General features: G+C 33.2%; 1 protein-coding gene and 1 long non-coding RNA gene across 5 annotated transcripts in view; one reads left to right on the top strand and one right to left on the bottom strand.

Moving 5' to 3' along the window:
* The window catches only part of CPNE8 (copine 8), a 236060-nt gene that overhangs the window by 159217 nt on the left and 52898 nt on the right, over window positions 1–23945 (top strand). For 3 of the 4 annotated variants that reach the window (XM_077170498.1, XM_077170500.1, XM_077170499.1), the window contains 3 exons: window positions 14694–14769; window positions 20937–20990; window positions 21984–22045. In XM_077170498.1, the coding sequence (XP_077026613.1) occupies window positions 14694–14769; window positions 20937–20990; window positions 21984–22045 (192 nt within the window). The remainder of the gene's footprint in view (window positions 1–14693; window positions 14770–20936; window positions 20991–21983; window positions 22046–23945) is intronic. The other variant, XM_077170501.1, reaches the window with a different exon arrangement.
* Window positions 1–23945, bottom strand: part of LOC143691676 (uncharacterized) — an 80745-nt gene that overhangs the window by 19580 nt on the left and 37220 nt on the right. The gene's annotated exons all lie outside the window — the stretch shown is intronic.

Raw genomic sequence — 23945 nt, 5'->3', positions numbered from 1 at the left:
TCCAAACTAAGGCATGTGGGGAAAGATACATTGATTCCAGAAGGCTGATGAGGTTAGCGGTTTCTCTCCCAGCTGGAAAGGCACATAGCCATGTCTGCTAGCTCTCTCTCCAGGACATCTTCACTGGCTTCCCTGGGGGCATTTTCTTTCTTCATCTCCAAAGGTCTCTGGCTGTGTGGCTCTGTTGGCTCTGAAGCTTTTTCCAATTTGGTTCCTTCTTAAAGGACTCTAGTAAACAATCCCACCTTGAATGGGTGGAGACACTTCTCCATGGAAACCATCTGATCAGAGTTGCCACCCACAAATGCATGGGTCACATCTCCGTGGAAACAATAAAAAAGATCCCACCCAGCAATATCGAATGAGAATTAAAGGCCGTGGCTTTTCTGGGGTACACAACAGATTCAAATCGGTACAATGTATTTTATACACTTAAAGCACACCTCAGTACCATCCATCTTTCACCTACTCAGTGGCTACATGTGGCTACTGATAACCATATTGGATAGTGTAACTTTATATACTGTATCTGGAATTTGTTTTTAAAATATGTATATGAAAAAGATAAACAAGCCAGCAGAGAGGTTATCTCTGTGGAATTAACCTCTTTTTATTTTTTTTTTATGCATTTCTGTATTCTCAAAAATCTTACCATAAACTCTAAAATTACATTTTTAAAAGGTTTCAGTCAAATTTCTAAAAACATCAAAATTATAAAAATAAATCAATTTGATTTATCAGCTCTCCAATTCTATGATGTGACCAGGGAGTTCAATTGCTTAGCTAATCCATATCCCTTTACATGTGGGATTGAGATGTAGATGATTAAGTAAATAGGCAGAGATTTCACTTCTGGGAGAGAGAGAAAAAGTAACATAAAGGATTCCATCTAGAAAATCTTTGGTAATAACTCCTTTATTGATAATAGGGCTATAACTAAGTACATAATAGTTCAGTTGTTAATAGTATAGCATCTGGTGTTTCATAAATAGGAATCTGTAAGTCCAGGAAACCTGGACCTTCTGAAAAGCATGGGAAAATCAGTTAAGGGGAATTCTGTTTTCCAAAGATAGAGGCTTGGAGTTATTTTCTTAATATATATCACACACCTGTCTTGATTTCAGGGAAAAAAACTACAACATCCCAATCACATGCAAATTCAATCTGTATTTTCTTTATATAGAATTCTAAATAAAGTTTTAAGGTTGAACAACAACATAGATGAACCATTTTATTACACTTCTTCTCCATAAAAACTAAGGTAATAATACTTTCCTGCTGTTTGACATGTAGTCTAAATGTGAGTTATTTCCTGCTGGTGATTTTGATTCAGGTTCCTGTTTATCTCCATGGCCTCTTAATTTTTATCCTTAAAATGAAAATCCTTCAAGTTTTGTTACATTTAAAAAATTGAGGAAGGATTTCTTATAAAGATATTCTCAGCCTCAAAAACAGTACCCTGATTAGAGAAAGCAGTTTTCAATACCGTATTGAGTTAGACTGACATTTGGCATCATTTGGGCTGTTTTATAGCTTGTAATTTGTAAAAAATTAATCTGAAAAAATAAGCTGATTTATATCATAACATGAATGAGAAATGCATTGTTTCCAAAACAACAACAAACACCAAGACTTTACCACTTTCCTCCACTTGTGGTAATTTTTTTGAAATCTAACTTATTGGATACAATTTTGCATTGATTAATATGTTTGTGGCTTTGAGTAATATTTCCAGCTGCAACTGAAGAGATTTTTAATCATTGTTCAAAAGGTCTTGGCTTACATTGAAGAATATTTTGCACATCTCTTTAATGATGTTAAGTGGTATCTCCATCCCATGAAACATAAAATCGTGGCATTTTTAGGCAGTCACAAAGAAAATATATTGAAATTATGTCACTGATTGCAAGAAATATTGTAAACCATTTACAACAGTTGTCTTAACTGCAGGTGTGCATGAGAATCACATGGAATGCTTTTTACCACTCCTGCAGATACTACTTCAGTAGGTTTGACATGTAGTCTAAATGTGAGTTATTTGGAAAAAAAAAAAGCAACAAACTCTCCCTCCCATGATTCTGCTATAGATTCGGGTTGAGTGTCTTTGTTAGAAACTCACTTTGGAATAGGTTAATAAAAAATCTCAATTGGTGAAGCTATTTTTTCTTTTTCTAAGAGTAGGCACAGAAGATTAATTCTATTAATTACAAGTTTGTGGTCCAGTAGACTGTGTTACAATACCAGAAGCAAAATACTTGTTATAGCACAGACAGTGTATGAGAGAAGAATAGCTGGATGTTGAATTTCAGAGAAGGATAAGATCCCATCTGGTTGGAAGTATCCCAGACATTTTCATGGTGAGGTGTGGTGTGAGATTCATCTGGATGGAAGGTTAGGAAAGTAAAGAAGGAGCGATGGTGTGAACCCTGTAAGGAGAGGGTTCACGTTAGGGCGCATGATTCTGTCTGAGGAATTAATAAGAAATACAGATATAAAAAGTTAGGTCATGATCATAAGGTGGAGAGCCTTTTGTGACAGAGTGGTTGGGGATCAAGTATTGAATTCCATTGGAACTTCAGAGTTACTGAGAATTTTTAACCCTAAAATGTCAGGGACATTTTGCCATGATCAGAGTTGGGGAAAGTATATGTAGAATGATTTGGAATTGGAGAGAAACCTAGTGCAAAGACAAGTTAGGAGACCACTAGAATAGTAATGAAGACCTCTATTAGGGGTTGGTAGTGAAGACAATAAAAATAATGTAAGTATTGCCGCAAAGAACAACCAGATTACATTTTGAATTTCCTGGTTTTTCACACTTTTTCATTTGATTTTCACGAGTCCTTATAGGCGCTCATGATTATCATCTTCCTAATTTTGCCGTTAAATAATTTGAGGTTAAGTTTCTTGCCCATGCTTATCTACATGGTGTTGCTAGGATGTGGAAACTTCAGATTGCACACTCATGAGCTTTTCTTTCCTTTACATTAAGTGAGGCTGGATAATGAGGACAGCATTAAAGAAGTGGAATCTGGGTTTATAGCTGCTGAATAGTTTTATTTGAGGACTGGAGTAAAACATGATTCTCAGATTCTAGGAGTCATTGACAAAGGAAATATGCATCATTAATGGAAATAGGAGACCAAGTTCTTGTTAACTGTCAGTGTATGGGGATGGACATGAGTTTGGACTGGGTGAATTTAAACTTCTGACATTAGCTTTCTCTTGGTTTTCCTTTAGTTACATTTTCCCAAATATAAACTTTGTGGATGGTCTCAATCTGGAGAGCACCAGAACTCACCATGACCTCGTGCCAGAGGAATCAAAACATTACAAATCACACCAACCTATTCTCTTTTATCTTTTTATACAAGACTCCTCTTATTCTTCTTAGCAGATACAGGTGTTTGCAAGGACTGGTTGTGTTTCACCCCAGTTCTATTTATCGTCCCTATGATTGCATTGCTAAAGACTTTGCCACTGACTATAAATCCTTTTCTCCTTCCCAACCCTCAAATCCTCTTTTCAAAATTATATATCATGGTGGAGATGTTTATTAAACTATAAGAAATTTGAGACTAGAGAGAGAAGCTGGAGTATAAAATAAAGCTATAAATTGGGGAATTTTCTACTGACAAGTTTATTTAAAACAATAGAAGTATATCTAGTTGCTTAATGAAAATGATGGGAGAAACTCTTTTGTAGAGCTGGCTGTGTAGTGGTCTCATGGGTTAAATGAAATTTCAGGGTGTTGAGTGAGGAAGGCTTTCCTTATACATCCCTTATATAGTAGGATGGATATTAGAATGTGCTACTCACCCATCATCTTTTTTTCTGTGATTCTGAAACACCAACAAACTGTTAGATTTTGTGTTATTAACACGTGTTATGTAGGTGTGTGATGTTTTTCTATCACATATCAGTGTTACACACACACAACGAAGCACAGCAGCAACTACGTATTGGCTAGAACATGGTCATCAGAGTTTAGCAAATGAGGTGTTCGTTGCAGATAGGAATTTGCCAAATACCTTTACTCTGAAATAATTTTAATATCCCATTGAAAAGTGGCCAGAGAGAGAAAGAGAAATAAAAAAATATTGATGGGGGTGGTCGTTTTATATAGATTGTGCCCATAGAGTGTTTTATTAATTCAATTTTTTGACCAGTTGTCATACCATTTTAAAATTTAATTTCATACCGAAAGCAGTTTTACTCATTCCTTTTCAATTCTCAAAATCCAATAAGGAATATTACTGTTTTTATTAAGGCTCGGAATATGAAAATGACTTACTCATTTTACATGACTATTAAGTAGTCACTGGCTTTTAAACCAAACTGCTGCTTACTCCACTATACATAACTGTCTCTCTGAGCGCTGCCCTTATCTTCCATCATCCTTTGCTTTAGTGTAGGGAAAATGGAACATGGTATCAAGAAGTCTAGAATCTTTCTTTTGAAACAGTTCTTAATCTTTGCAATTTGATGATAATGATAATAGATATAATCCGAGAGAATTAAAAGCATATTTCAGTCATTTATTTTTAGTTATAGTGAAATCATGTTTGAAAAAGGAAATTATATAATTCTTGATCTGGGAGAAAATAAGATACATAGAAATTTATCACTACTAATAAAAAAATAGCTTTTCTAAATATTAAAATATATTTGAGTTGATTTTATTGCCTGATTGACTGGATGACTGACACCTGTCTGGTCTGGGTAATAACAAGAATGCCTAAATGATATTTTATGCCCTAAAGTTTGATCTGTTTCTCTCCTCTGTTGAGGATTTGTGCTCAATTTTTGAAATTTAAGCTCTGAAATTGAACTATGATATTCTTAGTTTCAGCCTGCTTGAGTACATAGTTTTGAACACATAATTTTTAACATTTCTTATACATGCAAATTGAAAAGAGAAATGAGAAACAAAACCTTCAAATAGTTTTATTTGAAATATTTAGGTAATTTTATATTTGAATTGAGTAATTGCCTCAGTTTTCTGCTTCATTAGAAATGAAAGCTACAACCTTTTTGGTGTAAGATATTTTAAAATATTTTGAATCATTTCTGCATATGTGATTTAAACCAAGTCTAGACAACATTAAGATTTATGCTACTAAAAATTAGCAGCACTTTAATATTAAGTTAATGCCACATAAAATCTGCATTTCACTGATATTTCAATATCAGCAAAGAATATATGAGAGTAAGCCATTCTCTTGCATTTTTTTAATTTGTATATATTTGTAGATTAAATATATTTAATTTCTAGTAAAGCTCAGCAAAAGGAAGTACTCAGTTTTCTAAGTAGTAAATAAGGTAACTAAGAGAACATGATTTTTTATTTTTTGGTAATACAATTTCTCTTGTGATTGACATTTATGATTTAATGTTTTTTAAGGACGTCAAAATCTTTTTGGAAATTTTCAGCTTAATTATATGTTTGGTATAACTCAAATGGCATGTATTAATTGTATTTTTTGTAGAATTAGTCAGACAGCTTCTTTCTTCAGAAGTCAAAATCTAAAATTCTAAATTGGTACAAACCTAAATAATAAATTATTAACATAAGGGACATGAATATTCATAGAATATGCTATTAAATTGCTTATTAAGTTAAATTAATATGCTATTACATATGCTATTAAATTGTATTACTCTACAGTTATAACTCTAGGATATAGTTGTAAATATATGTTGTATTTTTGGCCTCATGCTTGTGGAGTTTTACATACATAGAATGAAACAAACCTACCAAGCAGGAGAAGATTCTTCTGATGTACCTCTTTTTTTCCCTATGGTTTGTGTTTTTAAATCTAATCCATAATTGGAATTTTTATTTTGATCTATTGAAAAGCATCCATATATATAAATATTCACACACTACTCACAATGCCTATTTAAAGTCATTTCTATTTAATCTGTTCCTTGCTATTATTTATCCTAAAGATATAGAATAAGATATTTAATACATGGGAAATCTGTATCTACTTTATCTACTTAGATCATTTGCTAATTCTGCATATATTAACTCAGTCTAAGTGAATCAACCCACTGGGACACATGTATTATAAATTTATATTTTAACCTCTAAAATTAATCTTAACATGTACTAAGATTATGACTACATTCATGACCATGTTCTTTCTTCAAAGAATTGCCCCCCTCCAAATTTATTGTTCTCTCTAGTTAGTTCAACTTGCTTTTAAAGTGAATGTAAAATTTATTTTATGATTTTGAGGATTGAAAATCATTTTACTAACAATCCTAAGGACTTATCCAAAGGGAAATGTGATAAGCAAACCTTATTTTATTTTTGAATACTTGGATGTTTTTTATCATTTCCATTAAAAATTCATAGAGTTCAATAATGTTTTAACAACAAGATTATTGCTATGCTTATTTTCAAAAAAGGAAGATGGACGAGCAGGCAGAGTTCTCGCCTGCCAGGCCCGAGACCCGGTTCGATTCCCGGTGCCTGCCCATGGAAAAAAAAAAGAAGTTCTGGAAACAAATATCCCGACTGGACAGCCTGAATACTAATCCATCCACTATATTTATTCTTAGGTTTAGAGTCTTAGATTTCTGTTTTTTAGGAACTTAGTAATTCTGAAGTTTTGCTAATTAGTCTCCTGGAGCCTCAGTTGGTTAAAAAAATAAGTATTCAAGCTTCTAACAAAAAACCATTTTATGAAGAGGACTATAGTGTTTCCAATTTTTTTTATTAGTTAGAGGATATTATTTGTATTGTTAAAGCCATTATCATAAATGTAACACCCCTCAGAAACACTTATTATTAAAGCCTTCTAAAATACCTGAAAGGATTGTTTCTCCATATGCAGTTTAAGATATTTATTTTCATTTTGAGGAGTGGAAAGAATAATTATAAGAATTTAAAGAAAACCTTATAAACTTTGAGTGATAGTAAGTAGTATTACTTTTTTGTTTAATAGAAAGTAAATCTTCAACCACCCAAGTGACTAAAAATTCTGTCAAATCTGAAAGGTCTGGGCTGCCAAGTGGCATCCATGTCAAGAATTATAGTGACCTGGCAGCTCTAGATTGAAGTTTCACCAAAGTGGGAAGTTCATTTTTTAATTTCAAAAGGTACAGTTTGACTATCATTGTATTGTCCATACAGCACAAAATAAGTTTTGCACAAAATAAGTTTGTGCAAAAACTTGGTTGGAGCGAAGTATCCTAGGCACTTTGGTGGGAGTTGGATAACTGCTTTTGGAACCTGAATAATCCAATTGTCTATACATATATCAGTTAAAAATGACAATGATAATTCATGTAACTGTACTGGGTAGACATATGTTTTTGGGCTTGTGAAATCTTTGAAATCTAAAACCTTGACACTGATCAAAGGTGGCTGTCCAAAATGCATTGTCCCCCATACATTTGAAAGAATTTCAGTAGTAAGTTAACTTTAATCTCGTCCTATTTGTGACTTTAATCTTTGCGGTTGACCCCTGTTGTCCTTTTTTGGAGTCCTTCAGTCTGTCAGGAAGATAATGGACAGGATGGAGATGGGTGGCCAGAGAGAGCATGGAAACTGGTAGCCGGCTTCACAAACAAGGCTGGAGAGGAGCTATAACATGTGATGTCTTTGGCACAACTGTGGGAGGTGGTGTCCCGACATGCAGAGTAGACGGCGTACATCATCATTATAGAGACCCTAACTGTAGGTAGCAGTGGACTTGTAGTATGCAACTTAACAACTTTTGCTATTTTGGGCTAGAAGCTGTGTGTTTTAGGTTTATGTGCATGTGTATGTGCGTGAAAGAGAAAGTATATGTTAGTCCTGTCAAGATTTCTTTTCCTTCTGCTTTCTTATTTAAAAAAAAAATAGAACCTTGGTTCAAAAAGTTATGGCATCTCTTGGTTTCAGGCTTCATCAGCTGTGAAAAACAAGATAAACTGAGGCAATATTATAACTTCTTAATGACCTAGAGTAGTAGTATAAACTTACAGAGTTACAAACAATACTAGAAATATAAAATCAAATCCATGATAGTTGATGATACTGAATTTTAGCTATGAACTTAGGCAAATTTGAGTGAAAAAAGTTAGACAGTCTCTGGTCTAGATTCAGCCATATCCCAAAAACATTTTATCATGTAAAATGGGTAGTCTATAAAAGCAGTTGATATAGCTAAAGTGAAAAATTTTTACGCTATTAATTGAATTTGTCTCCTTAGGACTGAACTATATATTTTTTGTTTTAAATTAAAATATTCATTATTAATATGTGGGAATGGATGTGATGACCTGAAATTGCATTTGTTTGACCATAGACTAATGACAGAAAGAAAAAAAGGTGCAAAGATAGAGATTTAGTATCCTAAAAGTTTTTAAACTTCTGCCATTTCATCAACATTGAATTTTCATAATTTTATACTAATATTGCTTCTGTTTTGCTGTTTAACTTTGTTGTTATTGTTAATTCTCATTAGTCTGAAAATTACCACTCATTGACTGATACCTTAGATTTTTGAAACAGAATACTATTTGAATACAGACTTTCCTTTTTAGAGGTTCATGTTCAAGCTAAAAACTAGAATTCCATCCCTTTGAAATTACAGAGAAAAAGTATGTGACATGAAAGACAAATATTTAAAGATTCATGAAATGGGAAAATATTTTAACTTCAGACATTATCTTGTTGAACTTTTTCTCAAATTCTAGAAAAAAAATAGTCTAATTCATAAGATCCTAGATAAATATCCAAAGGTCCTGGATACTTTAATGGATTAAATTGCATTTGTGAAGCTATTGCTAGATAGTTATTTCATCCTAAGAATAGTGGACTTCAATAAAATAAAATTTTATTTGTTCAGGCACATTTTTTAAATCTAAATTGGGAGCTTTTGTTTGAAAATATTTTGCTCCATTAAACTTACCGGAAGCAATGGAAAAAGAAATAAAGGGAATTATATAAAAAAATTAGACTTCATGTGAAGTTTAAATTTGATATTATGTTTAATAGATATACATGTAAGCATCTTAAATACTTCTACATTGTACTTAGACTTTAAAAATATGTCCATACTTTGACTTTTAAGAAAAATTTGGAGTAGCTACATGCACATAAAAGTTTGGCTTAAATGTGATAAATCATAATAGTTCCTTAATTGTGGCCTATATCATTTGCTATACCAGTGTAAAACACATTAGAAATATTGTCTTTAGCTGAGCAAATGTGATTTCTACAAGTCTTTTTTTTTTTTTAATACATGGGCAGGCACCGGGAATCAAACCTGGGTCCTCTGGCATTCCAGGCAAGTGTTCTTGCCTGCTGAGCCACTGTGGCCCACCCTCTACAAGTCTTAATGTGGATACAATAAATAAGTAAAAATAATATTAATAAAAGGATTCAACAATCATAATAGATGAAATATTAACATTAAAATGTGTAATTATGTAGATATGATGCACACACATATACACACACACACAAACAACAACAGTAGGATTTACCATGTATATGGTGTCTGTTTCCCTCTTGGTGGCCCATAATTATTATTGTAATATACAATTAGCAAAAAAGTGTTAGCCTCTTGGAATTATTTGAAATTTTAATAGGGCTGCAGAAAAATGATAAGTTCTGCATTTATGTAGATCTTACATATAATAATATCCTGGTAGTGGAGGCATCAAGCAGGACTTTATGAAGAAAAAATTACTTTGCTCACATTGTTCTTAAAATTTCTGCTTACTTGGACGGTTAATTACGTATCAGCTTTAGACATAGACTAGCTCATAATCTAGGAATATATAAATGTCATATTTCTGGATTTTAATTTTTTGACAAAACTAGATACACCATAGGATTTGAGATAGTTACAAAACTTGATAAGAAACATGTGAATTTGATTTTGCTGAAATATTTTTACTAAAACTATTTAAGAATCAATGAAGGCTGGTGTTATCACACAAAAAATTCCTTGATGCTGAAAAGTTGTGTTAAAGTCAAAGGCTTATGCCTAGAAGAAAAGCAAAGAGAATCAGCAGAATCAGGGACAGCTGACATATTGTCACCTGGAGTTAGGAAGACTGCTTTTTGTGGCAGTCATGGGAAATTGTAAGTCCTCTGGTGCATTTATTAGTAATCATGGGATTAGTGGCTTGCTTCCAGTCACCCTTGGAAAAACACTGCTCCTCTTCTTATAGGAATACTGTTTCTACAAGGAAGCAGTAGAAAAGTGCAGCCCATACATTTAATTGGGGTCACCATAACTACATTTCAATTTTAAAAGGTCTGTCATTTTCATGACCACTCCATTTTCACTATTTTCAGAAATCTTGCTATGCTCGCTAGGACTAGAAGAGTTAGTCAGTAGAGGGGGATCTTGGGATGTCACTACACTGAAGTGAAAAATGGGAAAGATAATTTCTAAGGCTGTTAACTACATCAGGGAAGATCATACAAATTTTTGTGCTAAAACTGAAATTTGTTCAACAACCCAATGAGAGAAACTAGCTCTAATATAAAATTTATTCACAAATTTGTATTTGAACTATCCTTCAATTCACACCTTAAATTTCTCATACTGTGCTGTATTCCAGATCAGAAGCATGCCTAATGAATTCAGCATTCTTGCATAGAATAGTACAAGTCATGGTGAGTGTATAACTGCACATATCATGATTCATAAGCCTATTACGTCTTCACAAGCTATTTTGATTGAAGATTCATTATTGATTCTAAATATAGGTGTCTGGAAACATATTCTTAATAGTTAGGAAAATGTATTCTAGTAGCAGTTTTTTTTTTTAAGGGAACACCTTCCACAGAAAGAACAGAATGAATCCTGTGGCTCTACTTTCAAACTAGAAAGTTGACATTGCCTCCAATTTTTAGGTAAAGGCATGGATCCAAAGTCACATTGTAATAGAGGGAGGGATGTGTTGGGATCAATACTAATTTGTCATTTGAACACACATACAAAACTAGCTTAATGGCAGCCAAATAAGCATGATCCAGAAGCTCCCGCAAAAGGCAGGATTTTCTGCCTTATTTTTTTTCTATGCCTTTGGTTTGACTGTGTGGATGCCTATCTGTGAAAAAATAACAATTGTCTGTCTACTCTTGGAGAACGTTTTAAGAAATTAGGGAATAACTCATTAATCTGAAGAGCATATATGCCATTTTTTGGACTAAATAGAATTGATGTGAAGCAAAATTGTTACTACTACTGGCAAGGTAACATTAGAATCTGACTGTGGTATTAACCTGAGTACATTTGTAGTATTCATTCGGCGATATCCATTGTGTGTCGGGTACTAGGTAAGATCCTGAAAATGCTGATGTAAATGTATCACTTTGCCTGCTTTCAAGTATGATACAGGTTAAGAGTGAAGAAATATAAATGGGTATAATGCAATATAGAAAGTGGGATGATAGATATTGGGTTTCTCTGAGAGCAAAGAGGAAGACCATAGAGCAGGCTTAATCAAAAATATTGACAAAACACCTAGAGAAGTAGAGAGATACAAACTAGATAAACAGTCCTAGAGTAAACGCTATTATTTTGTAAATGCTGTCCAGGTGTTTGGGATGTCTAACATAGAATAATTAACTAAATTCACAGGAAACAGCCAGAGAGTATTACTGAATCATAAGGAAATTGTTGGTTGTGATTTATTATCTAAGTACTTTCTATCATATTTCTTTAGGTAGTGGGAATTATTTCAGTATTACAGTATTATGAGGATATAAAATATTAAAGCAAATTAAATATTCTCACTTTTAATCTTACTAAAATCTAGGAATAGTTGATGATAGGGAAAAATAATTATGAGAATCCGTAGAATCTACCTTCAATATTCTCTTTGAAGCACTTACCTATGATATAATACACAGTATTTTAAATAAGTCAGTTTACAAAGGAATCTAGAAAAGTTTCCGTGTAGTCAAATCTATAACAAAATTGACCTCATCATCTCTCCCCTTACCCACCCCAATTTTTCATATATATTCTTGATATGAAACACCTTATATGTAAACCTGGCTATTTTATGACTTTCTCTACTTACTGTTTTGTGTTTACAACCTTTGGAAAATCCTCACTCTGGAGCATCCATTTCCCTGGATGCTGAAGGGATACAATGATGTGTTTTCTTTACCTCACAGAAATGTCTTAGAGGCTAAAATACAATTTGTGACTCATTTAATACCCTTTCTCTACTACAACCCAAGGATAACATTGCATTTATGTGACATGCAAATTTAGTGTTGTATTCAAGATAATCATCATGAACAAGATTCAAAGTTGAGAAAAGCATTTTATTCATTCTTTTTTTATGCCCTCTCTTACTGTGAAAAGGCTCCACAGCAGCTTGTAGAAATGCATGTAATAAGTCATGGAGAAGTAAACTGCATGAGGAAGTTGATGTCAGGGGGAAGTCATTAGGGAGGAATCAGAGGACAGCACATCATGAAGACATAACTTGCTAGAGATATTCCACAAATTCAGCTCAAAGCTCTCTAATAACTAACTCGGAAGGGAAACCTCCTCCATGTCGTGATAAACAGGGCCCTTTGAGGAAAACAGGTCAGCAGCAAGAGAAACAGATTCCTAGAACTGAGACCAGAGAGAATTGCACACACTGCTCCCATCCCCCTTTGTTCATAACTCAGTTCGGTAGAGGATGACACATTTAGAAACGATGAAAAAACTGCATCTTAGAAAGTTCCTCAGTTGGGTTCAACATGGGCATCCCCAGGTGCAGCTTGGTAAATGGAATCATTGTACTTGGAGTCAAATTTGGCACTCTGTTGGACTGGCTTGATCCAGCGTGACAAATTGCATATGGTTTCTCACTACAAAGTTTTTGATAAACATCGAGTAGCAGAAATTTAGTGGTGTTAACAATTAAGAGCTGAGCCTTAAATTTAAACAATTAACCCGAATGGGGGTAAGATAAGTCCAGTCAGAAAAGTACTGTACGGGCTTGAGTAATGCAGGCCTGTTTGCTGCTGCTTTACTGGGTGCCCAGTAGCGTGGGGAGCTCTGGGCTGAGTTTGTCCACACTTAGGGACTTCAGTGTAGTGTCTTCCAAGCACCCTTTATCTCATTAACTAAGGTACCTGAACATGGTAGCAGTGGACGGAGCTAGGTTCTAAACAGAATTTCCATAGCTCAGAAAGGCTTTAATGAGGTGAAAGATACAACTGCTTGCCCTTCTGAAGATCAAAGAAAACTTTTTCATTTTCCCTGATTAAACCCATAATACTAATTTCATAAGAAATATATAGCACTGAAGTACTGTTTTATAGTTTTCCATATATAACGTGAAAAGGTGAGTTCTAGGAGTTTTATAAACACAACACAATCTTCATTCTTCCTTTCTTGTACGATTTTTATCTGTGTAAATCTGCTTCTGAAAATTAAATTTAGAAAACAGTGACTGGTATAAATAATATGTATACAAGTTCTTTTAGAATAGAGAGGCTGAATATCTAAAGGAGCTATATCTTAATATTTTTTTTTTTTTTTTTTACGTGGGCAGGCGAGAACTCTGCCACTGAACCACGTGGCCCACCCCTTAATGTTTTTTAAATTGTAAAAACTCTACTAAAATTAATGGCAGGCAAATCTCATCTTTATAAATCATGTTTTTGGTCAGCTTGTTAGTCACCTGTAACTGGTCATTGGGTCTTATATTTTAGTGAGTCACAACTGAGCATTAAAGTGGCATGGAAGTGTGGAGAAATGAACATTTTTGTGGTAATGAACAACTTGCAATGGCAAAATAAACGGGCCAAGCTTAAATTCTATGATGCATATAGCCCCTGTGACTGATCTTACATTTATTATACTACTTTAGCTCCTTCAGTCTATACCTTTTTCCTCTGATGCATTATATTTCACCAGTGCTCCAAATACTAGCATTATGCATTTATTTCTCAGCAGTGATTTTTAAACCTGGTGTTTGTCATTAAATAAGCTCAAAGTAGTAGAATACCGAGCCCTTGTAAACTTCTGAGTGTATAGTATGTTTTGTTTCATTTTTTTTTGCGTTTATATAAGTCACCTACAGTAGTCACATAGATAAGAATTTTATAGAGAAAATTAATAAATGCATACTAATCCTTACCCCCCACACCTCTAGTATCACACCCATCTGTAGAAAGATCTGTCTTCTTAGGAGGCAGTGAAGACCACTTCCACGTGAAGAAATCCAAAATGACCATGTTAGTATTAGCAGCAGTGGGCATTTTAACTATTTTTATTGAAAATAAGCTTTGGTGACTATTATCTATGTTAACATTAGTTACCCTTTTAAAAATATTTTCCTGTCATATCCTGGCCATGAAGAAGTTTGAAGATTTTCATATATTTGATTATTAACATGGAAAATAGTACATTTTTTGATGTCTTCAGTTTTCATCCTAATAAATTATTTGGATAACAGAGAATGATGTAATATTATGGAAATATGAGTTATAAAGCCTAATATACTGATTTCAAATATTAATACTGATGGAAATAACTGAATATTATTTGAACATTAAAACATAATTTTGGGTTAAAGTACAGTGAACTTATGTGTCAGTCTCTCAAAATATCTTTCACGTTATTAGCTTATGTCCATAATATCAAGAATTTTTAAACTTCACCTTTCTAAAAGCTTTAAGGTATAATTTATGAAAGCTAATACTATATTTTTCTTAATTTTAGTCATGATTTCATTGGAGAATTTACAACAAGTTATAGGGAACTGTCTAGAGGGCAATCACAATTCAACGTATATGAGGTAAGAAGCATTTTAATTCATCACTGCTTTCTTCTGTACTAAATAAATTTGAGTTTTAAAAGTATGAATTTGCAAAGGATAATTGCCAAAGGTTAACCGAATACCAGTATATGTAAGAATATTTAAACTTATTGAGCAGACTTGTTTCTGAGATTAAATAATATTTTTCTTCAAGTAGCATAGTCTTTGAAATCTTTCTGAGAAATTTCTAATTCTTGCCTATGAAACTATTCTTTTCTTATTTTTATATAATTCAGCATGGATTCGCGTTTATTTTTTTCCTTACACTACAGACTTTAAATTTCACCTTTATATGAACTTCTCCAAAACTTTTTTTTAATAAAAAAGAGAAAATATACATTTTGCTTGTGTCAGCATGTTATAAAATGAGCTATGATCTCCTTAACATGTTTGGATATTTTCACTGTTGTTTAGGTGGAAACCAACAGGGATGACAGGGTATGATTTAGTCATTAAAAAACCCAAGTTGTTAAAAGCAGTTATTTCTTCCTTAAACCTACTGTGCTGTTTAATCAACAGATATGTTGGGCATGTAGTAGATTTTAGCTCTGTTAATCCTGGGTCTGTGTTATCTGCATATTCCTTATTTTTTTTAACTTTAATATAGGTGGATAGCAAAGGAGGATATTCAGGCAACTCTTTCCTGCCAGTCTGACATTAAAATTCACTTCATTTGAGAGTGGAGGAGTATTCTTCTGCCACCTTCTTTCTAGACTAAAACAGTTATATTCCATTCACTCATTCATTCATTCATTTATGAATATATAAGTATTTATTAAGTGATGTTGATATTCCATATTCTGTGCTAGGACCTGGGGATACAAAAATAAATACAAATTTATCTCTGTAGGAGAGATAAGCATATAAAATATGTACGGTGTGGCTTGATAAGTGTTATATATATAATATATATATATATATATATATATACACACTCTAATATACATTCATATATATATATATTCGTATACTCAGTAGACTATGAGATTATTACAGATGGGGATAAACTCAGCCCAAAAAAGTTTTTCAAGAAAAAGAAAGACAAAGATGAAGTAATGGATACATTTATTTTATTTAGGTCTTTGAATGAAGGGATTGTAAGGCTCTAAACAGGTGATCAGAGTAGCTTAAGACAGATTGTAATTATGTAAATCCTTGTTTTCTTTGCCCAACCTCTTCTGGGTCCTCAAGGTGAGGAGGAACAGTGCATGTATGCCAATTCTTGTGCTTCAGGTTCATCTTCTGCCAACAACCACTTAACCCTCTAGAAATCAACCATTTTTAGTTTCTTTAGTTTTTATAACATGTTCTACTCTTTGGTTCCAGTCAGTCTTCACTCTGTCTTGCTCAAGAAAGCTTGCTTAATGAGAAGATGGTACCACATCTGATGAGATGGCAAAGCAACTTAGAAATGATTATTCCTTACCTTGTAAAGATATTTGTGCTTTAACATCATATATAAATGTTTTCTCATTATATACATTGTCAGTAGAGGAGATAAGTCTGAAGAAAATCTGGGAAACTATTATATATTATGTACAAATATTTTTAGTTTTTTTAGCATTTCAGCAGACAGCCCATGGTCCTATACATTGTTAACTTCTTATTCTCTACACATGCAAGGAAAATTTTGTCAGGTAACCAAGAGAAAAAGCCTGTTGTAGAACAGAGTTACGCTTACCATAATGTTTGGTAGGAGGCATCACTTTCCCATGCATCCAGATATTTAAGGCTCCCAGACTTACATAAGACAGCTAAATTAACCAGGGAAGAAGGGCCTGAGCATTTGCAAGGCCAGGTGGGGGGCTGGTGAGGGAGACCTGCGATGTTTTAAGATATCTGACTACATCTACAGAATCTATGGTGCTGTAGTCAGGAATGAATGAAATCAATGTGAGTCTTCCATTCCTGGGCATACTAAGAACTAAAAACATCAATAAAATCCAGCACTTTAGACAACCATAATTGTGTTATCTAATATGGTATGATTCTCTTCTCAGTATTTCATGTTTATTCACTGCTGTGCAAAATAGATATTTAAGCATACTTTCATAGTATATTTTCATTGTTTTCCATTAAGGAGTATTTGAGCTAAATTGAGTTTTAAGGGAGCCAGTTCATTTCTTGTAAGTTTTATTGAAATGTATGTTATATACCACACTTCAGTGGTCTTTTATATGTTCACAGGTTGTGAAACAATCATGACTCTACCTTTAGAGCATTTTTATCACCCCCAAAAGAAACCCATTGCAATCACTTTCCTTTCACCCAGCCCCTAGTAACTACTATTCTACTTTCTGCCTTCATGTATTTGCCTATTCTGGATATTTCATATAAATAGAATCATACAATATGTGGTTTCTTGTGACCTAGCATAATGTTTTCAGGCTTCATGCATGTTGTAACATGCATCAGTACTTCATTCCTTTATATAGTTGAATAATATTCTATTTTTTTAAATACCACATTTATTTACCTATTCATCAACGGATAGACATTTGGATTTTTCCCATTTTGGGGCCATTATGATTAAAGCTGGTATGAATCCTCATATACAAGTTATTGAGTAGACGTATGTTTTCATTTCTCTTGAGTATATTACTTAGGAGTGGGTCCTGTGGTAACTCTATTTTAACCTTCTGAGTAACTGCCAAACTGTTTTCCAAAGTGACTGCACCATTTTATATTCCTACCAGCAATGTATGAGGATTCCAATTTCCCCACGTCCTCACCAACACTTGCTGTTATTGTCTGTCTTTTGGATGGTTGCCATCCTAGTGAGTGTAATGTGGTCTCTCGTGTTTTTCTTTTATTTTCATTTATCTAATGACTACTGAGGGGAACATCTTTTCAGGTGCATATTAGCCATTGGTGTATCTTCTCTGGAGAAATATCTCTTCAGTTTTTTGTCCATTTTTTTAATTGGCTTGTCTTTTCATTATTGAGTTATGGGTTTTTTTTTATTATTCTAGACATAAATCCCTTACTAGACATAGATTTGCAAGTATTTTCTCCCTTACTGTGAGCTGTATTATCATATTCTTAATGGTGTCCTTTGCAACACAATGTTTTTAATTTTGATAGTCCCCAGTTCTTAATGATGCTTGTGCTTTTAATGTCATATTTAAGAAACTGTTGCCTAAGCCAAGGTCACAAAGATTTACTCCTGTTTTCTTCTAAGACATTTTAGCTTTAGCCCTTATATTTGTATATGCAGTCCATTTTTAGTAAATGTGTAACTATAGTTTGAAGTAATATAGGTCCAACTTCCTTCTTTTACCTACATATATCCAGATGTCCCAGCATCATTTGTTGAAAAGATACTTCTTTCCCTCATTGAATTTCCTAAGAGGGAAATTTGCAGTCTTTCATTTTTAAGTAACAAGTCATCTGTGGTTTTTTTGTAGATAGTCTCTATCAAGTTGAGAAAACTGCTTTCTTTTCCTAATTCGTTGAATTTTTTTTTGTTATGAAAATGTATTGGATTTTGTCAGGTACTTTTTTTGCATCTGTTTAGAAGATCATGTGTTTTAAGTTTTATTGTCAATTAATTTGTTTTCATTGGTTTGCAAGTATTAAACCAGCCTTATCTTGCTGGGATAAATCTGTTTGGTCATGGTATATAAATCTTTTTTTTTAAAACTTGATGCTGAGATATATTCACTATACTATACAATCCGTCCAAAGTGAACGATCATTGGCTTTTAGTATAATCACAGAGTTGTGCATTCAGCACCACATTCAATTTTAGAACTTTTCCATTACTCTAAAAAGAAAAGCTTCATACACCTTAGCATTAACCTCTTAATTCCTCTATCCTTCCACAGCCCTACATAAACAAAATGTAATTCTGTCTCTACAGATTTGTTTATATTTACATTTTACATAAACGGAATCATACTATATGTTGTACTTTGTGCCTATTCTTTCAGCTTTCATAAGGGTTTTTTTTTTAATTGGAAAAATTACAGGTTTATAGAAAAGTCATGTAAAATGTACATCTTCCCCATATACCCCTCTGTTGTTGACACTTTGCATTGCTGTGGTGCCTTTATTACAGTTAATGAAAATATATTAAAATATCATTAACTGTAGTCCATAGTTTGCAATAGGTGGATTTTTACCATTAATCACTTTATTAAATTTTACACCTTGTTATCGTGACATACACGTGTTATAATTTCATGAAAGAACATTCCATTTGTACTATTACAAGTCTTCATCTACAGCACAGTTCACTGTGTTATACATTCCCGTGTTTTTTCTAACTTTCCTTCTAGCAGCGTACATGACCCAAAACTTCCCCTTTCAAACACATTCACACACATAATTCAGCATTGTTAATTACAGAATAATGTACTACCATCACCGCTATCTATTTCCAAACATTTACAATCAATCTAATTAGAAATTCTGCAAAAATTAAGCTTCAGTTCCCTATTTTCTAACCCTGTTCTATCTCCTGTTAACCTGTATTCTAGATTGTAACTCTGTGAGTTTGCTTATTATAATTAGTTCATCAGTGAGATTGTACAATATTTGTTCTTTTGTTTCTGGTTTATATCACTCCACATAATGTCTTCAAGTTTCATTTATGTTGTCCAATTTATCAGGACTTCATTCCTTCTTACAGCTGAATAATATTTCATTGTATGTATTTACCACATTGTTTATCATTCATTGCTTGATGGTCACTGGGGTTGCTGCCATCTTTTGGCAATTGTGAATAATGCCACTGTGAATACTGGTATGCAAATGTCTGTTCGACTCCCTGCTTTCGGTTCTCCTGGGTATATACCTAATAAAGGGATACTGATCATATGGCAGTTCTATACTTAGCTTCCTAAGAAACTGCAAAACTGTCTTCCACAGTGACTGCAGTCAGTGAGTGTTCCTCTTTCTCTGCATCCTCTCCCACACTTGTGGTATTCTGGTTTTTTGTTTTTGTTTTTGTTTTAATGGTGGCTATTCTAGTGGGTGTGAAATAATATCTTGTGGGTTTGATATGTATTTCCCTAGTAGCTAGTGATATTGGGCATTTTTTCATGTGTTGTTTTTGGCCATTGGTATTTGCTCTTTGGAAAAATGTCTGTTCAAGTCTTTTGCCCATTTTCAAATTGGGTTGATTGTCTTTTTATTGATGAGTTGCAAGATTTCTTTATATAGTTTAGATATTAAACCATATTGGATATGTAGCTTCCAAATATTTTCTCCCATTGCATAGGCTGCCTTTTCATTTTGTTGGCAAAGTCCTTTGATGGCCAGAAGTTTTTAGTTTTGAGGTCCCATTTATCTGTTCTTTCTTCCGTTGTTGCCTGTACCTTTTGCCTACCGCAAGATACTGGAGATGCCTCCTTACAGTTTCTTCTAGGAATTTTAAAGTCTTGGTTCTTATATTTAGATCTTATTCTTTCTTTCTCTGTGAAAACCGTTTCTCCCTTTGTTGGGCTGAGATGAACCAAAGAACTTAAGGCATTTATACATTTTATTTCTCCTATTAGATTGAAAGGTCTTGCTCATCTTTATATTTCCTGTGTTGTGTTCCCCAATGTCATGTACAATGTAGTAGCACAATGAGTGATATATCCTCATGACATAAATGGTAAAAAAAAACAAACAAACAAACAAACAAAAAAAACGCTCTTAATCCACAAATTACACCTTTACCACCTATGATACTAGATGAATATCTGGTGGAAATTATTACCATTACAAAGCAGTAATTAGGCCAATAGATCCTTTAAATATTTACACATTGGGTGACTTGCTGTGTAAGTATTTATCACCTTGATAAAAAAATAAGAGTACTTTTCTTTGGCAACCTATAATCTTTCTACAAAGCAATCACTATTATTTGGGATCTTGTATAAGAAATGTCTCTCCTTTACCAATAAGCAACAGTAAATTGCAGATGGAAGGGGTAACCAATAAATAAAGGGATTAAGATGAATGTGACTGATAAGAGACCTTTATTTTAAGATGATGGTCACTAGTAACTTTTACAGCAAAGTTTCGGCAGAATGACTGTTCCATAGCCATATTGAAGGCATTTATAAATGAATATATGCATAGCAAATGAAGGCAGCAGGTTGAACTACACTTTTCAAAAACATAACACAGTTTAATTGTTTTATCTGCTTTTTAAGGTGGTGAATCCCAAAAAGAAAGGAAAAAAGAAAAAATATATTAATTCTGGAACAGTAAGTTAATTTTTGTGTTTTCATTAAGGGTACGAGTTAATGAGCTAAAATATATAGGGAATTTTGATCAACATAGAAGCATCTAACAACAGTGAGCTGTGTTTCATTTAGGATTTTAATATTAAAGTATATATAAGAAAAATTAACTTCCCCTGGGCATGGTTGTAATGGAGGTCACCTTGGCTTAGCTCCCTACTGGTTGTCTTCCTTTGTAAGACCACTGAAGGAAGCAGAAGTTTTGCTATGAACTCTTCATTCAGTGGAATCAGACAACAGAGAATCAGGCAGACATGAAAAAGTTTACTAGTAAGAAATACTATATTCTTTCTAGGCTACATTTACCAATTAAGACTGATTTTATTGGATGTAGAAGGGTTTGTTTACAACCCATTAAAATGTGTAACTCTTTGGGAATGCTGTACAGAGTCTTATTTTCTAAGAGATTGTAAAGGTGAAAGTCTGAAAATTGTGAAAATTCAGTCATTTTGAGAAAAAAAATGATACTCAAGATTTTTCCTTAAATCCCTTCTCCTTCACAGAAGTAAAACCTACATTTTATCCAAGTGCCTTCTTAAGGATTTCTGTGTATCTGCTAAAGCAACAGACAAAATATTTGGGGGCCTCATTACAAAAAAATGACAAAAACCCATTTTTCTACATCCTAACTTATTGATTTTGATTTTTTGGTTTTAACCATTTCCAACTCCTTTTCATCTTTCTTTTTACTTGTAAAAGGGAAGTAAAACAGGTCTTTGCAGATAATTTTCATGTTGTTCTCCAAAGGATCAAACAAAGAAGTTAATTTTTTTGCCCTTTTCCTTCTGATAATTTTACATGTTAAGAAAAAGAAGTCTTAGTAGACTTTAAGAAAGAAAAACCTCTTTAGTGATTTTCAAAATGCCAGGAAATAGGATTTTCTAACAGATAGAAAAAAAGTCCATTTAGCATTATAATTAGTACGAGTGGGTAATTCTACCTTATTTTTATTTTCAGGTAACCTTACTTTCTTTCTTGGTAGAAACAGAAGTTTCATTCCTTGACTATATTAAGGGAGGGTAAGTCATTTTCTGACAGTTTCATTGCTGAAACATTTCTTTGTACATGTGTAGCAAGTGCTACCAGTAGGTATTGGGCAGCTGACACAATGACCTTCATTATATTTTGATGGCGCATCTGTTGTGTTTCAGACCTACAGATACTTCCATACCAAGAGCTATTACTTATGCCGCAAATTGTAACTTTTCTTGGAATAGGAGAAAAAACTTTTGTGTTATTAATACTTGCAGATAAAGCTATTATGTGCACATGCATAGAACGCTTCCTTTTGCCTAACACATAGGACATTTTAGATGCAGTTTTATTATTTTTAAATGAGAAGAAAATCTTGAGGGCTTATAGTAAATGTAGATTCTAGCTTCAGGATATTAAGGGAATGTATCTTGTAATAAAATCGTAATGCAGAAATGGATTGTGAATGGTCATTTAGTTGCTCCCTAAGCTTTCAGGCAGAAATACGTTTCAGAAGAAAAAAAAAAAGGTTGCTGTAACCATTCTTGAAGTTCCACAGTCCAGACAGAGCCAGTCTTGGTAATGTATTATGGATCCCTATACTTGAATGAATAGGGAAGTCTTCCCAACTTTTTTTCCTATTTGTAACCTGTTTTAACCCAACCAAGCACCTCCAAAGATTGAAAGCAGTTATTCATTACTACGTATCTAAAATATCTATATATTCTAATTTACTTGCCTTAAATTTATATGTACAATATATGAAATATGCTAAGAATGGTGAGTGGCAAATAATAGTAACTTTAAGTCTAATAACAGGTACTAGAAGCATCACTCCAGTAAACCTCTTCCTAATTATGATTCAGAATAAAATTTTTCCAATATGATTCACTGATGTCATCATGCTGAAGAAACAGATTAGGGAATGAGGCAGGCTAAAGGAACAAAGAGAGTTCCTCAGAAACAACAGAGAGCTTGCCTCCTTTTGCTCTAATTAGGAAAACCAAGCAAAAAACAAAAAAACCTACTTGCCATAATGAAGAATTTTTGCTAAATATGGGTGTCTTGATACCTGCCAACTTGCTACAGTCTCAGAAGCCATGTCAGTTGTTTCAATAAAGTTAAGGAGAAAGTATTAATAGAAAAAATGTTTGCTATAGTAGAAAATAGAAAAACTCTCCTCAGTATTCTAATATCTGTGAATATTATCTATAGAAGATTGAAAACCAGGAAGTTGAATTTGCCATAAAACATAGATTTTATTACTGTATAAAATAATAGCTGTAGATAATCGTTGATGGGAAAAAAGGTAAGAAAATGGAGATCCCTTAGCACACCCTTTAAAAGCTTTTCAAAAAATAAAACTTGCTATCTCTGGTTATATTTTGTATATTGAAATCATGATTTTAAGTTTAAAAATGTTAAGAATTGCTCTAGGTTTTGGCTTTGGTTTTTGTTTTTGCTTTGTGAGTTTGTGAGAGGTGTGTGTACATGTTTGTATAAGAAGTAACTAATATGTTTTGTCAGCATGCAAATTCAGTAATATTTTGATGAAAAACTATCCATAAAAAACATTTTTAGTGTCTGTTACCAGCAAATCACTTCTTTTGGTTGTTTGCATTCTCCTTTTGGGGATTCTTAAGGCTTAACAGAACAAATGAGTTCCCCATAGTACCTAGAGCAAAAGATGGGCTTGAACTAAATTGTACTATTATGTTTCTCTTGTACTAATAACCTCCAACATTTTTTTCTTGGTTTTCACGTATCCTACTTATAGCACTACCTATGCTGGTTAGTGACCTTTTTCTCTGCCAGAAGTGGTGAAAAAACAGATCTACAAGTAATGCAGTACACCTTATTCCAATCCCAGCTTACTGAAACTTTAATAAGAACCTATTGTCAATTTACGAATAGGATCTTGGGAAATGGAGTTTGAATTTTATTACA

Source organism: Tamandua tetradactyla, chromosome 7 (assembly GCF_023851605.1).
Source record: "Tamandua tetradactyla isolate mTamTet1 chromosome 7, mTamTet1.pri, whole genome shotgun sequence".
NCBI classification, from domain to species: domain Eukaryota; kingdom Metazoa; phylum Chordata; class Mammalia; order Pilosa; family Myrmecophagidae; genus Tamandua; species Tamandua tetradactyla.
The sequence above is the reverse complement of the archived record's forward strand: the minus strand, read 5'-3'. Positions and strand labels throughout refer to the sequence as shown.